Source organism: Pezoporus flaviventris, unplaced genomic scaffold (assembly GCF_033815535.1).
Source record: "Pezoporus flaviventris isolate CSIRO_AGI_PZ_B2104156 unplaced genomic scaffold, CSIRO_AGI_Pfla_v1 ptg000018l, whole genome shotgun sequence".
Taxonomy (NCBI): Eukaryota; Metazoa; Chordata; class Aves; order Psittaciformes; family Psittacidae; genus Pezoporus; species Pezoporus flaviventris.
In genome coordinates, this window is record NW_026892566.1 from 1748383 (window position 1) to 1761421 (window position 13039).

General features: G+C 36.1%; 1 protein-coding gene across 5 annotated transcripts in view; it reads right to left on the bottom strand.

Moving 5' to 3' along the window:
- The window catches only part of HOOK3 (hook microtubule tethering protein 3), an 88686-nt gene that overhangs the window by 45154 nt on the left and 30493 nt on the right, over positions 1-13039 (bottom strand). For 4 of the 5 annotated variants that reach the window (XM_061455034.1, XM_061455031.1, XM_061455035.1 and 1 more), the window contains exons 4-6: positions 9392-9442; positions 6279-6411; positions 4790-4857 (exon numbers count right to left, since the gene is read on the bottom strand). In XM_061455034.1, coding sequence (XP_061311018.1) covers positions 4790-4857; positions 6279-6411; positions 9392-9442 — 252 coding nt within the window. The remainder of the gene's footprint in view (positions 1-4789; positions 4858-6278; positions 6412-9391; positions 9443-13039) is intronic. The other variant, XM_061455033.1, reaches the window with a different exon arrangement.

The following is a 13039-nucleotide window of genomic DNA, read 5'->3' on the forward strand; positions in this document are numbered from 1 at the left end:
TTTTCATGCCCATAGCTTTGGTATGATGTCTTACAAAATACTTGTAGATCTGCTAATTTTATATTATTAAAACCTTCACTTTTAACTGCTTTGCCTGTGAAATGTGAACAAGTTGTGTTGTCATGGATACAGAAAGATTAGAGAAGGGGTAAAACTATCCCAAAATCTGCATGCATGAATAACCTGAATTATGAATGCCTGTTTTTCTCTCCACATATGATTTGCATGATTTTGCAAATGCAGATGTACCACTTAGTTGATGTTAGAAATTCAAAACATTTGCTTTATTTGAAATGCTTCTTCTACTGTTGCTAATACTGTTCAAGCTCATGAAACTGCCAATGAAACAATGTCAAAATCCAGCTTCTGTATTCAGAAGGTTGTTTTTCTTTTTTAAAACATCTTTGGATTTGTTTGCTTTTTAAGAGACAGGGCTATGTATGACACAGTGTATATACTTTAATGCAGCTGGACATTCTTCTTCCTTCACTACTACTAACAGATCCACGGAAATATTTTTCTGTCATTTTCCAATTATTCAAAAAACACTTTCACTTCAGAGAAGATGAACATTTAAACAGTCATGACAATACACAAGGAGGGGAAAAAACAAACATAAAGTTTCTACTTTGTGGAAGTAACACGGTATTAATCCAGACAAGAAGTACCTTTTGCTATGCACTCCAGGCAAGTTTTGACCTTCAACAACAGCAATTTCTCCAGCTACCACTTTCATCAACAATGAACTTGGCATCTCAAAGAAAAGACTTGGGAAAATGACAGCAGAATTTGCCAAGAGTGTCAAAGAAAGGAAAGGAAAGAGACATAGCTAATAGCTAAAATAATTTCCATAAGGAGAAAGCTTTGGCTTTTAAAAACAAAATTGTAAATTATGAAATTAAAAATCTCTGTTATATATAGTAATATATCCATTTCAAGTAATAATATAGTGACATAAACAGAATACTGGAATATTCTACAGAATACAAAACACAATACATAATTTATAATTATGTAATTTTTTGTTGCTATATTTTTGATAGCTGTATCATTCTTGGTCTTCCTCTATCTTGTGCACAGCTTGCATTTAGAAATGCATACCTGCAGATTAGAAGAATCTAAGAATCTAGGTGGTGGCAACACACCAGATCAATTTGACTGTACGAAAAAAATAACAGAAAAGCATTTTTCAATTTATAAAAGCTTTATGGAGCATAAGGTATGTTTTACTGCTAATATTTTAAAGTTTTAAATCAGTGGAGAAAGGAAATGTTGAAGTCACAAGTTATGACAGAAACTAAAATAGCCAAATAAAATTTAAAACATAAAATGCTTCTCCTTCCATTTAAAATCCAGCTGCTTCATGCAAAAAAAAAAAGAAAAGAAAAAACAAAAAACAAAAAACAACCTAGAGAAAACAGGGCAGAGGCTTGTTCTACTGTACATCATGAAATACTTTCATGAGTAAGATGATTTATGAAGAGAAGTATCTAGAAGCATTTATATGTGCTTTGCTGAAACATGAAAATGAATTATGTAATACCTCAGTAAAGCTTAGAGAGGTCTTTTTACATACCTAATTTTGAAGAAAGAGTACCTGAATATCAAATGCTTTGAAATGTTTGGATTAGGTGACATATCAACTTTTCAAATACGCATACACAGCTACTCTCTTGGGCACTTTACCTGGTTTTCTCTTACATAAAATCCAAGTTACTTGGACTCTGAGCTGCTCCGAGTCCAAGAAATATAAAAACCTCCTTAAATGCAGTGAAGTTTCACTCCTCAAAATCACAGACTGCAGGTACAGCTCTGGATGTGAACTCTTACTAGAATAACAGAATATCTCAAGATGGAAGGGACCCATAAGGATCAGAGTAAAACTTCCTGCTTCTTGCAGGACTAACTAAAACTAAGCCATATGACTAAAACCATCATCCATATTCTCCTTGAACTCTGACAAGCTTGTTGCCATGATTCACTTCTCTGGAGAGCCTGTTTCAGTGAACAACCACCCTCCCACTGAGAAACTTTTTAATCTAATGTTCAATCTGATCTTCTTCTGATACAGCTTCATTCCATTTCCTTGTGTCCTGTTGCAAACTCCACAGATAGATCAGCACCTTCCCACTCTACTGCCCCCTGCTGAGGAAGTTGAAGACTACTGTGAGATCACCCTTAGCCTTCTCTTATCCAAGCTGAACAAAAACAAGTGACCTCTGCTCCTCATAAGCCCTTGAAACCTTTCACTATCTTGGTCACTTCTCCCCTGGACACATTAGTAGTTTGACATCCTTCTTACATTGTGGTGCCCAAACCTGCACCCAGTACTCAAGGTGGGACTGCACCAGTGCAGTGTAGAACAGTTACTTCCCTCAACCAGCTAGCTATGCTGTGCTTGATGCACCCCAGGACACAGTTAGCCTGTCTGGCTGCCAGGGCACAGTGTTGACTCATTTAACTTGCCATTAACTCAACCCCCTGGATCTCTTTCCACTGGGCTGCTCTCCAGCTTCTCATCCTCTGTATGTACAAAGATTACCTCATCCCAAGTGGAAAATTCAGCACTTGTTCCTGTTAAATATCATACAGTGATGGTTGCTCAACTTCTATGACTAACTAAATCACTGTGTAAGGTCACTCTGCCCTTAAGGGAGCACACAGCTGCTCCTAGCTTAGTATTATCAAAAAACTGCCTTAATATGATTGTAAATTTGATACCTGTGTCCAGATTGTTTATAAAAACATCAAAAAGCAGTGACCCCTAAATCACCCCTGTGGAGCCACACTGCTGCTGGCCACCAGCCTCATGTAAACATCATTTACTATAACTCTTTGAGCCCAGCTCACTAGTAAATTACTCACCCAATGCATTATGGACTCATGTAAATGTATACTGGAGATTTTGTCCAGAAGCATACCATGACAGAAAGCATCAAAAGCTTTGCTAAAATCCAAAAAAAAACCACCCCACATCTACTGGCTAGATGTCTGACCCTGTCATAATAGGATATTGAGTTAGTTAAGCAGACCTTTTCCCTCGTGAACCCCTTTTGGCTAGGACTAATGACTGCTTGTCTCCATCATGTTTTTCAGTAACTCCCAGAATAACCTTCTCCATAATTTTGCCAGACACTGGAGTGAGACAGGCCTATAATTATTAGCATCTTCCTTCTTTTCCTTCTTGAAAACTGGAACCTCTTCCAGCCTCCAGTTAACTGGGACCTCTGCAGACTTTCAAGATCACTGAAAAATAATGAAGGGAGGTCGCACCCTACAAGTTTGAGACACTTTCTGACCTCTTCATTAAGCACCCAAGATGCTCCTCATTTGGTCTGGAATGCATTGGATTTCTAAGCAGCTTGGAAGGTAGCATTAAAATCACGCAGAGCTGCATCAGTACCTGAATAGTAAGCTTTTTGATTCACTGAGTTTCAAAAAATTCCAAAAATCTGTTTCAGATGAACATACCCCCATCTTGATTTCTCCCCACTTCTACTCCCCACCTCTGAGAAACGGCACAGACACTAAACAAGTTCAATGCTTACTCATCAAATGCTGAAAATTCCAGGCTGCTTCAGATCTGGGTATTTTATCAAATGAAGGAGATTTTTACCAAAAAAATAAACCAAGAGATTTTTACAGAAAGAGGAAGGATAAGAGAAAGTTTTCTATTTTAAGACAGGACAGAAAAAAGTAATGCTGAAATTTGGGTTTAATAAAAGACTACATGATGAAAATCCATCACAGCATTGTATTAGTTAGGAAGAATGCCAAAGTAAAATATCCCAAAACTCATGCAAACTGGTGCTTGTAGCACTGATTGGAAATGACTCAGCATAAGGATTCTTCCAATGCTTATTTCAAAAGTCCTCTCCAGTGTGACAGACAGCTGTCCACACAGACCAGATGATGTACAACTGCAAGGATACAGCACTGGTCAAAGTGATAACAGGGGATGAGGCCCATGTAGGCTCATGGACATCTTTATATTCAGGTACTACAGAAGAGTGAAAATGCACTAGTGCTCAGTGTAGAATTTAGTTTGTCATAGTTAGGTCCAGAAGAAACGGATTACCATGGATTTCCTCCTTTCCTTAAGCTGCCTGCCTGCAGCAAACCTTCACCTACAAAAACTGATAGTCACTCTACTTACAGGCACTTTGAGCTCCTAAGAAGTCACACGGGGTCTTCATGGCTATAGTGGCCACTAATACTGCGGCTTAATTTTCACTGTGGTTTTAATTTACTACTGAACAGCACTTTTACAAAATACACTGCAGTATACTTACTAACTTCAAGAAAAATATTAACACAAATAACTTCATTAGCCTGCTATTAAAAGTTCAGCTGACAAAAGAATACTATCCATTTCTCTCTTCACTTGTTCCAAAAAAAAAAAAAGTAAATGAAATTAACAGTTCATGGAGTTTTGCAATTTCAAGGTACAAATTTTGAAGAAATTCTAGAGTATTTAGTTACTCACATAAACGTAGTCTAGTGCACTTCAGGAGTCACAGGGTGGGAAAAGTAAAGGAAAGGAAACCCAGTAACAAAAATATCTAGAAGTTTCAATCTTCTAGATTTAAAGAAAAGTGGGACATTCAACCAGAGTTCCTTGACATAAAGCAAGTTTTTCTAAACAAAATTAAGGTGGGTTTTTTTTTAATGTAAAATGGCAAAATCTATGCCCCTTATTTTCTTTAATTTCAACTAAGTTTTTCCAAAGTATAAAAAAGCACACTTTTGAAAGGCTGAACTTTAATATTCTCTAGGCATCCCAGCATACCTCCTGAATGGCTGTCATGACAACGTGTTGAACTGATTCTTCCATCATCATTATGGTCTGGATGTACTCTGAAAATAAGAGCATTCTGAAATGTTACTGCTGAAACTCAAGTCACACAGATCATGAGGTCAGAAACTGCATCCTTCCTACAAAATTACATGTCACAGGTGACACTGAAATGTTTAATCATTAGTCAAATCCCACCCCAACAAACTTAAGTTAAGAATTTGTCAGAAGTGTATTCAGGCATAAATCCAGGCTCACTGGAACTCTGAATCAGTGAAAAGAAGGGCATGATTGTCATCCATTTTTTTCCTTCTGGCATCTCACACTTCTGAAACAACTACTTAACTCGTTTTCTGACCTTGTTCGCAAACTATTCAGCCTATATAAGTTCTCAATCCATGCATAGGCTGTCCTTTTCCGTAAGTTTAACAATAATGTCCTGCCTTCCTACAGCGTCCTCAATTCAAGGTATTTTCATATACATTCTTGGTCACTGTTCTTATTTCTGTGCTGTATCACAAATAGGTCCCTTCTGCTTTTTCATTCCTGAGAAAACTGAAAAGCAGAAACCAGCTATAAAAGCTATAAAAGCTAAAATGGACTATGCAAGAGCAGACAAAAGGTCTGAAACTCTGGCTGTCATTTTGACAGAAAGGAAAACAAAATGAGTTAAATTAGGGACAGGTATTTGATGTGACTTTGATGTAAATACAGTAAACACAGTTTTATTTACTTACATACATATTTAATAAACATGTTCTTATGCTTCCTGTTTTAACTGTTAAGAACAAATGGCTGTAGTTGCTTTGTTATCTTAACCTGGTTTGAATTGAGTGTAATTTAAGGCAACTGGATAACTATATGACACACTGCACCCAAGGCAAGTTTCAAGCATGAGATTTGGGACACTTCAACAAGCATCTCCATTGTTCATCACATTCTCTGTGGCATCTACAGGAAAAATAAATGGGTCCTCATTTTACCTGTGTGGGTCAGAAAGACAGTCAGTGCCATGGGAGTCAAGACAGGTAGAAGTCTCTTTTCAGTGACTCCTGAGGTGGGATTCAATCACTTAACAAATGCCTCGAGTGATATTTTGGATTCCCTTAAGGTAGCATGCTTGGTCTTCAGCTGCTGCCCAGAGGGCATGGTTGACAACTGTACTCTTTCTTAATTTGCCAAACCCACGCAAAAGTCTCAGAAACTACAGTAACCCAGATCACACCTTCAGACCAATCCCCAGTCATACTCATGGCTCAGCAAACAAAAACTGAAAATACGTACGTTGGAAGCAAAACTAATTCCACAGTTTGAGACTCCAAAAGAAGTGAAGCTTACAACAAAACAACAGTTACTAAATGTAGGGCAAAATAATATCACTGAAAAAATACATTTTTCTCTGACAGCAACCCCTAAGTAGTCACACAACAAGCTGGATTTTCATTCACTGGCTGGGAGAAAACATGCTTTCAAAATTTAATACCTTGCTTCTGTTCACAATTCACAGCACATCCCAAAATAAGCTGAAGCATTCTCCCAAGCTCCGCAGCATCAGCATGCTCTCCAATCAGGTTAACATCAGGAAGGATGAAGTCATTAATCTGTTGCCCTAGAATCTGTGTAAAATCCAGTACATATACAACTGTATCACTACACATATACATCCACACAATTCAAAATACAAAGATGATTCAAAAGCAACAAGAGCAATTCACTCATACTTTAACACAGTTTTCAACCCACCTTTAAAACTGCCTAATACCTAACATCTAAATGTTAAAACATGCTGCTTGACAGAATTACTATTTGGGAGAACACAAAGACAACTGTTTCGACTAATAAGCATCTATTAGTTTCAAACTTAGCAAGATTCTTTTCTTCAGATAAGAAAGGTAACAAAGGCAGGCTTCCATGGTGATCAACAGCACATGGATAACCAGATTTTCTTTTAGAGCATTCCATTAAAAGGAAATCTATCTACTAAAACCACATTATGATGCACAATATATTATACACAAGTCTCACATTTCTTACCAGTAAAAAGAAAGATTGAAATATTGCACTTGCACAATACATGTGTCTAGCACTGATGAATGACAAAAATAAGACATTAAAACCTGATTACACGGCCTCACACTTTTACAAAATTTAAGGATATTTAGCAAGTCTCAGAGCTATAAAAGCTAGTTCCATGGAAGAGAACTTGACACTGTAGTACAATACATAATTAAACAGCCCACATGCAGGGAAAAAAAAAAAAACTAACCCAAAACCAAAAACCACACAAAACAAAACAAAAAAAAAACACCCCATGTGACTTACAATTAATGTAATCTTATTTATAATTAAGAAGGATTTACATTAATGATTGTCAGTAGAAGGAATTAAACAATTCTGCTAAATTGTTCATAAAGAACTTTCAGGGGGCTGAAAATATGAATATGAAATATAGAATTAAACACAGCTCTGACACATTAATTGCAGATAAAAAGAAACTGTCACTTCTTAAGCAGGGTGCAGTAAAGAAACAAAGACTGTGGAGGCAATCAAGTCATTTGTTTGCTAGAAACCCTTTTTCATGTTAATACTCAAGAAAAGCAGTGAATTAGGTAAAGGTATTTGTGAAAAACACTTAACAGATGTATATGAAGAATACATGGAAATCGAGCCATTCAAAAGTTTTCCAGGGTTGGGCTTTATGGAATTGTTGTAGCTGAGTTTGTTCTGACTGGTTTTTCTATTGTGGCATTATTTTTTTTTTTTTAACAGCTTTCCAACTGAGCATTAACACTACTAAAAAACTTTGTGTACTTTAAAGGACTCAGATTCTTTGAATTATACAAACTTGACATGTTTTTATATTCTGTAGTTGCTGAATTTCTTTCAAAATCAGTGCCAGATTTAAGTCAATAATACTTCATAGTTACTGATAATGTAATTGCTGTTAAAGAAAGCTGAAGGGAGACGCATATCAGGAGGCACTATGCAGAAGCCAAGAATGTGAAGGATTTTGAAACAGAGGATTTTGAAGTAAATAAAAGGTATAATTTTAGTTTAAAAAAAACAAACAACAAAATACGAAAATTATACTCTCCAATAAATATTCTGAGATGAAAAAGAGCATTATCCCCCTTTAAAAAAAAACAAATATGAAAGACCTTTACTAAAAAAAAAATAAATAAAAAAAAAGTAAGTTTTAATTCCAGAGCTCAGAGTTCTGCAGCAAGATTATTGGGGCATAACAAAGCGTGCAAGCTATAAATAGATAACTTTATCTTCTTGTTCTACCATACTATAATTGACAAAGACAGCAACGTAGGACAGCTATTGAAAAACTGTTCTCCTGAATGCAATAGAAATTTCTGAAAATTAACGAGATTAGCATATACACTTTTCAAAGGCTTTTAGCTACATCAGGTAAAATCTACATACATTCACATCTATATTTTTGTAGAAGAAGACTGCTAGAAGAGTGAATGAGGTTGAGGAAAACATAACCAGGATTCATAGCAGAATCCAGGTCATCCCCATTATCACCACAAGCATCACCTCAACAGAAAAGAAAAAAAAAACAACCAAAAGACCCACAAACCAATATCCAGTCAAACTTACAAATCTGCATTATCTTTGCAGAACTTAATTAGCTTGAAACAGCTCAGATTTTGCTTGGTAGTAAAGTTTTTACACCAGAAACTTAATCATATATACTAAATAGCCAAAAAGAAGCTGGCATTGCTTTGTCATACAAATATAAATTTTCTATAAGAAAAAAACCTTAATTGTTTCTTTCTAGAATGTCAGTTATAACCCTCTTGCTTTTCCACCTATTTTCAGAATTTGTTTCAGCTTATCAGTTTAACTTTTTCTTTCTAAAAATCTGTTCCTTTTTGAAGACTTAAGTTTGTTAACAAACATCTTCCTCTCCAAAGTATTTATGAGAAGCTAGTATTTTAAAACAGGCAATGTCCAGAACATACACATTATGGATTTTATGCTGCAGCCTGTACAGATCAATTTGCCTCAAAACATCACTGAGACTAAAAGCATATTTCAGGTGAAGATTCACCACTGAAAAAAATACTGTATCGTACCTCCTCTGGAGCGGTTAGATTCTGAGTTTGCTCAATAGCCTAAGAGGGAATGCCAAGGGCAGACTTTGACATCTTGGGATTAAAACATTTAATCAAAAACTTTAATGTGGGGAGAGGCTAAAAATACTCTTCAGTCTCTCAAGGTAAAAAAAAAAACAAAACCAAACAAGCAAACAAACAAACAAAAAAAAAACAACCAGCAGCAGTCTTTAGCTGGAGTGGCGGAGAAAGGGACAAAAATCAAACACAATTCCATCACTGGGATATAGTCAGCAAAGACCTCTACTATTTGTATGACAGAATTTCCTGACTATTCAATAAAGTAGGTGAGAAGTTTTAGAGAAGTCTAACACCAGAGAACAGGCCATGAAACACTCTGTATGCCAAATACTTTGCAAGAAAAAGTCATAATTTAATCAGCAGAATATAAACTACATTAAACGGGTTAGTTAAAATACATAACCAAAAAGAAATGTAGATGTAGATTACTTAAAATGGTTCTTACCTCATGGTTGTAATCCAATATTCCTTTTAAAATTTTCTTCAGGTTGCTTACCTATTTGACAAGAAGAAGTAGGAAATACAATAAATGAACAGAATAAGTTATAGAAAAATGATCAAAAAGTAAGCAGTCATAGAAGAATCATATAAAAGAATCATACATCTATTTGCACAATGAGACTTTCTGTTTGAGCAGTTTAATTAGAATCATCAAAGTTATGCAATGGTCCCTTATGATCAGATTCCACACACGATTACAAATCTCTGTTAATTGACTGAACCCATTTAAATTTACGAAAAACATCACATTGTCTTGGATAGGCTCTAAAATATTAATCTTTCTGGAGTACTTATTTATTTTAGGATTATTTTTATATCTGGAAGTTAAACCACTCTTTTCCTCCTTTCTTCTCTTGGAGTATCCCAGTGCTCTACTTTTTTGCAGAGATGAACCTCTTCTCCCAAACCAATACCAGTTATTGCTCAAAATCATCCTTTATTCCCAGCCTATGTAAGCTTAATTTATTAACCTTCTCATTAATTATTCATCTTAGTTCTTCCATTTTTGTTTGTGCCTGTCCATGTGTCATGCCACCCTCACCCCCAGTCCTTCACAACTGAATGTCTGTCTTAGAGCATCAGGGCAAAATTCACATTTCTCAGTGATGCCTTCACTGCTGTACAAAGACAGCTTTTGTTCACTTGCATAATCAATACCATTCATTAAGTGTCTCCTGCTTGCCACACTTCTCTAGTGCTGAATATAGCTCCCTTTCTGGAGAAAATCTATTTACATCAAGTCTCTGAAATAAAGAGTGCCTTTAAAATTATAAAAATGCCCAATAGATTCCATAAGTGATATTTAGGGGAAAAAAAAATATTTTTTTTGCTGAGCTACAGATTCCCACCAATTAAAGTCCAAGTATTTAAGGAAGGAACGTAGATAATAGCAGCAATTACACTATTTTCTCCTGAGACATAGGAGTAGCTGAGGGAACTGGGGTTGTTTAGTCTGGAGAAATGTAGGCTAAGGAAAGATCTTATCTGCACTCTACAGATACCTGAAAGGAGATTGTAGCAAGGTACAGTTGGTCTTTTTCCCAAGCAGCATGCAATAGGACACGAGGTAATTGCCTCAAGCTCTGCCAGGGAAAAATTTCTGCACTGAAAGGGTTATCAAGCACTGGAACAGGCTGCAAAAGACACATTGACATGGCACTTTGGGACATGGTTTATATGATAGACTTGTTAAAGTTAACAGTTGGGCTCTTGAGGGTTCTAATTTACTATGAAATTACATATCCTTTCCAGTGTAAAATATCATCATTCTATGAAGTCTGTAAACAGGTTCTGCAAAGAATGAGTGATGGAAATGCTACATAATAGCACCTGTATAACATATACTGTCCCTCCCATAATAGCATAGTAACTAGTTTACTTTGAGGTTTACACCTTCTACTACCAAACACCTGATATTTCTGTAACATTACACTTTACATGTCATGTTTCTGTGAGAACTACAACTATCTTCTAGCTATCCACCCAAAAGCAATCGCCATCACCACTCTCAAAGGCTAAGCACAATCATAACCAAAGTCTGCAAGAGATTTAAGAATTCAAAGAAATGTAAATAATTTTGATGTCAAATCACCATGACAAATACTAAACTGATTGGAATGTAATTTTCAAACTTGATTCATTAAAATTTTCTGTTTTACAATTTACCTGAGTCTGCTGCGGAAAGTGCCACAGAAACGCAAAGGTCGTGTTGCAGAATTTAAGTCTAGTTTGCCAATGAGAATATTGTGAGAAACCTTGAATTTGAACATAACCCCAAACGATGAGAAATAAAGTGGAAGTTAACCACCTACAAAATACTTCTTTTCCCCTTTTCTTGTAAGCATTGTTTGAATTAAAATCCCTTAAATACAAAGAGTCATATTCCTCCATGAAACTTTTAAAAAGCTTAGTTAGACTTGAGATGCTGGAACAAAATCAGTATTGATCAAAATCTACCATCAAAACTAACATATAGGACAGCATTCCTGGAAAAAGAAAGCAGCAAACAAACTGGAAAAAATTAAAAAAAAATTTAAAAATCCCATCTAAGGTCCTATTTTATTCCACTTGGTACTGCTGGTTTATTCCAAACAGCAGTACTAAGATAACTTGCTTTCAAGAGCTAACTGTACCATCTTTCTATCTGAACACAATTATACAATTGTAAGGCTAGAGAAGCTCTTTTACAGACTGGTTTAAGCTTAATGATCTTCGGTATTACTCAGACGGTTCTTGATTTTTTTCTTTAGCTCATCTGCAGTGAGTACACTTAGAAGGTTCTACTGCCACTGGCAGATAATCATCATGGGGAAACTACTACAAATGTTTTGTATTTTCAGATTCAACACAGTAACTCCAACATTTGCCAGGTTATAGCATCATAAATTCTTACAAGGAAGACTTGTAATGAAAATTAAGAACAGCACAAGAAAGCGTCGAAGACAACAAATTACATCAGAATTCTAAATCACAGCAGGTGATGGCTGTTCAAAATCTAACTATAACTAGTTAAGAAAGAGCACTAAATCATTACCATGGTTTAAGCCCAGAGGGTAACTCAAAGCCACAATGATAGAACACAACAGATAGAATTTCCAGTATTAATCATGACTATAAATCACTGTACCATCCTTTGGAGATCAGCCCATGATCATACAGGATGCTTATTCATTTGCATCAGCACCCCGATTTCCCTTCCACATTTGTTCCCTGCACCCATACCTTTGTCAGATGAGTCAGAAAACTTATGGAGGGAGCAAGGGGAGCAGAAATAGCGGCAACTATGATTTATTCCACTTTAAAAGCTGTTGCAACTCACAATAGATGTATTACTAGATATTTCTAGAATAGATTAATAGATGAATAGATGAATCTCTATTCATTTTCAATCTCTTTTCCATCTGGCATTTCATGGTTTATTTCCCCAATCTCATATTACCAAGGGGAGGACATTTGCTTTCAACTAGTGCATGCACAAAGGGAACCTGCATGTTATTGTTCATTCTTTGAACACCTAGATTTCATTAATATCCATACAGAGCTGTGGGGATGTTCCTTCTGTTAAATGACAATTACCTTCTCAGTTTACAACCATCTTGGCTGTAGTGTAGTACTACATAGCTAGCACACACTGTCCAGTGTAAGACTGACTCTTATTATACAGCACTAACTTGATAAACTGACTGGAATGAAAGCAGACATGATGTTCCCTGGGTTACTGAAGGCAACACATGATCTGTCAACACGATATGACTTTGTTTTCTCCTGTTTCCTCCCCCTTCCCCCCCCCCCCATCATACGAAATCTCTATTTTTATTTAATTACAATTTACTTCCTGCTTGCAAACTGAGGGTCTGTAAGGGTAGTCCATCTAGATTTCACTTTTTATGAATATACTTGAGCAACAAAAGGAAAGCCTGATGAAGTGGGGAGTAGAGGTGCCCTTAAGCTTCTGACTGCTGTCAAAAAGGGAGCATGGGCTATCTAATCTCTTGTTTTCTCTCTCACATTATGACAGCCAGTCCCCAATTCTGCATTTATCCTTACATCACATGTATGACTGAAATCCTGTCTGTGCTGAAGACTCTGTATA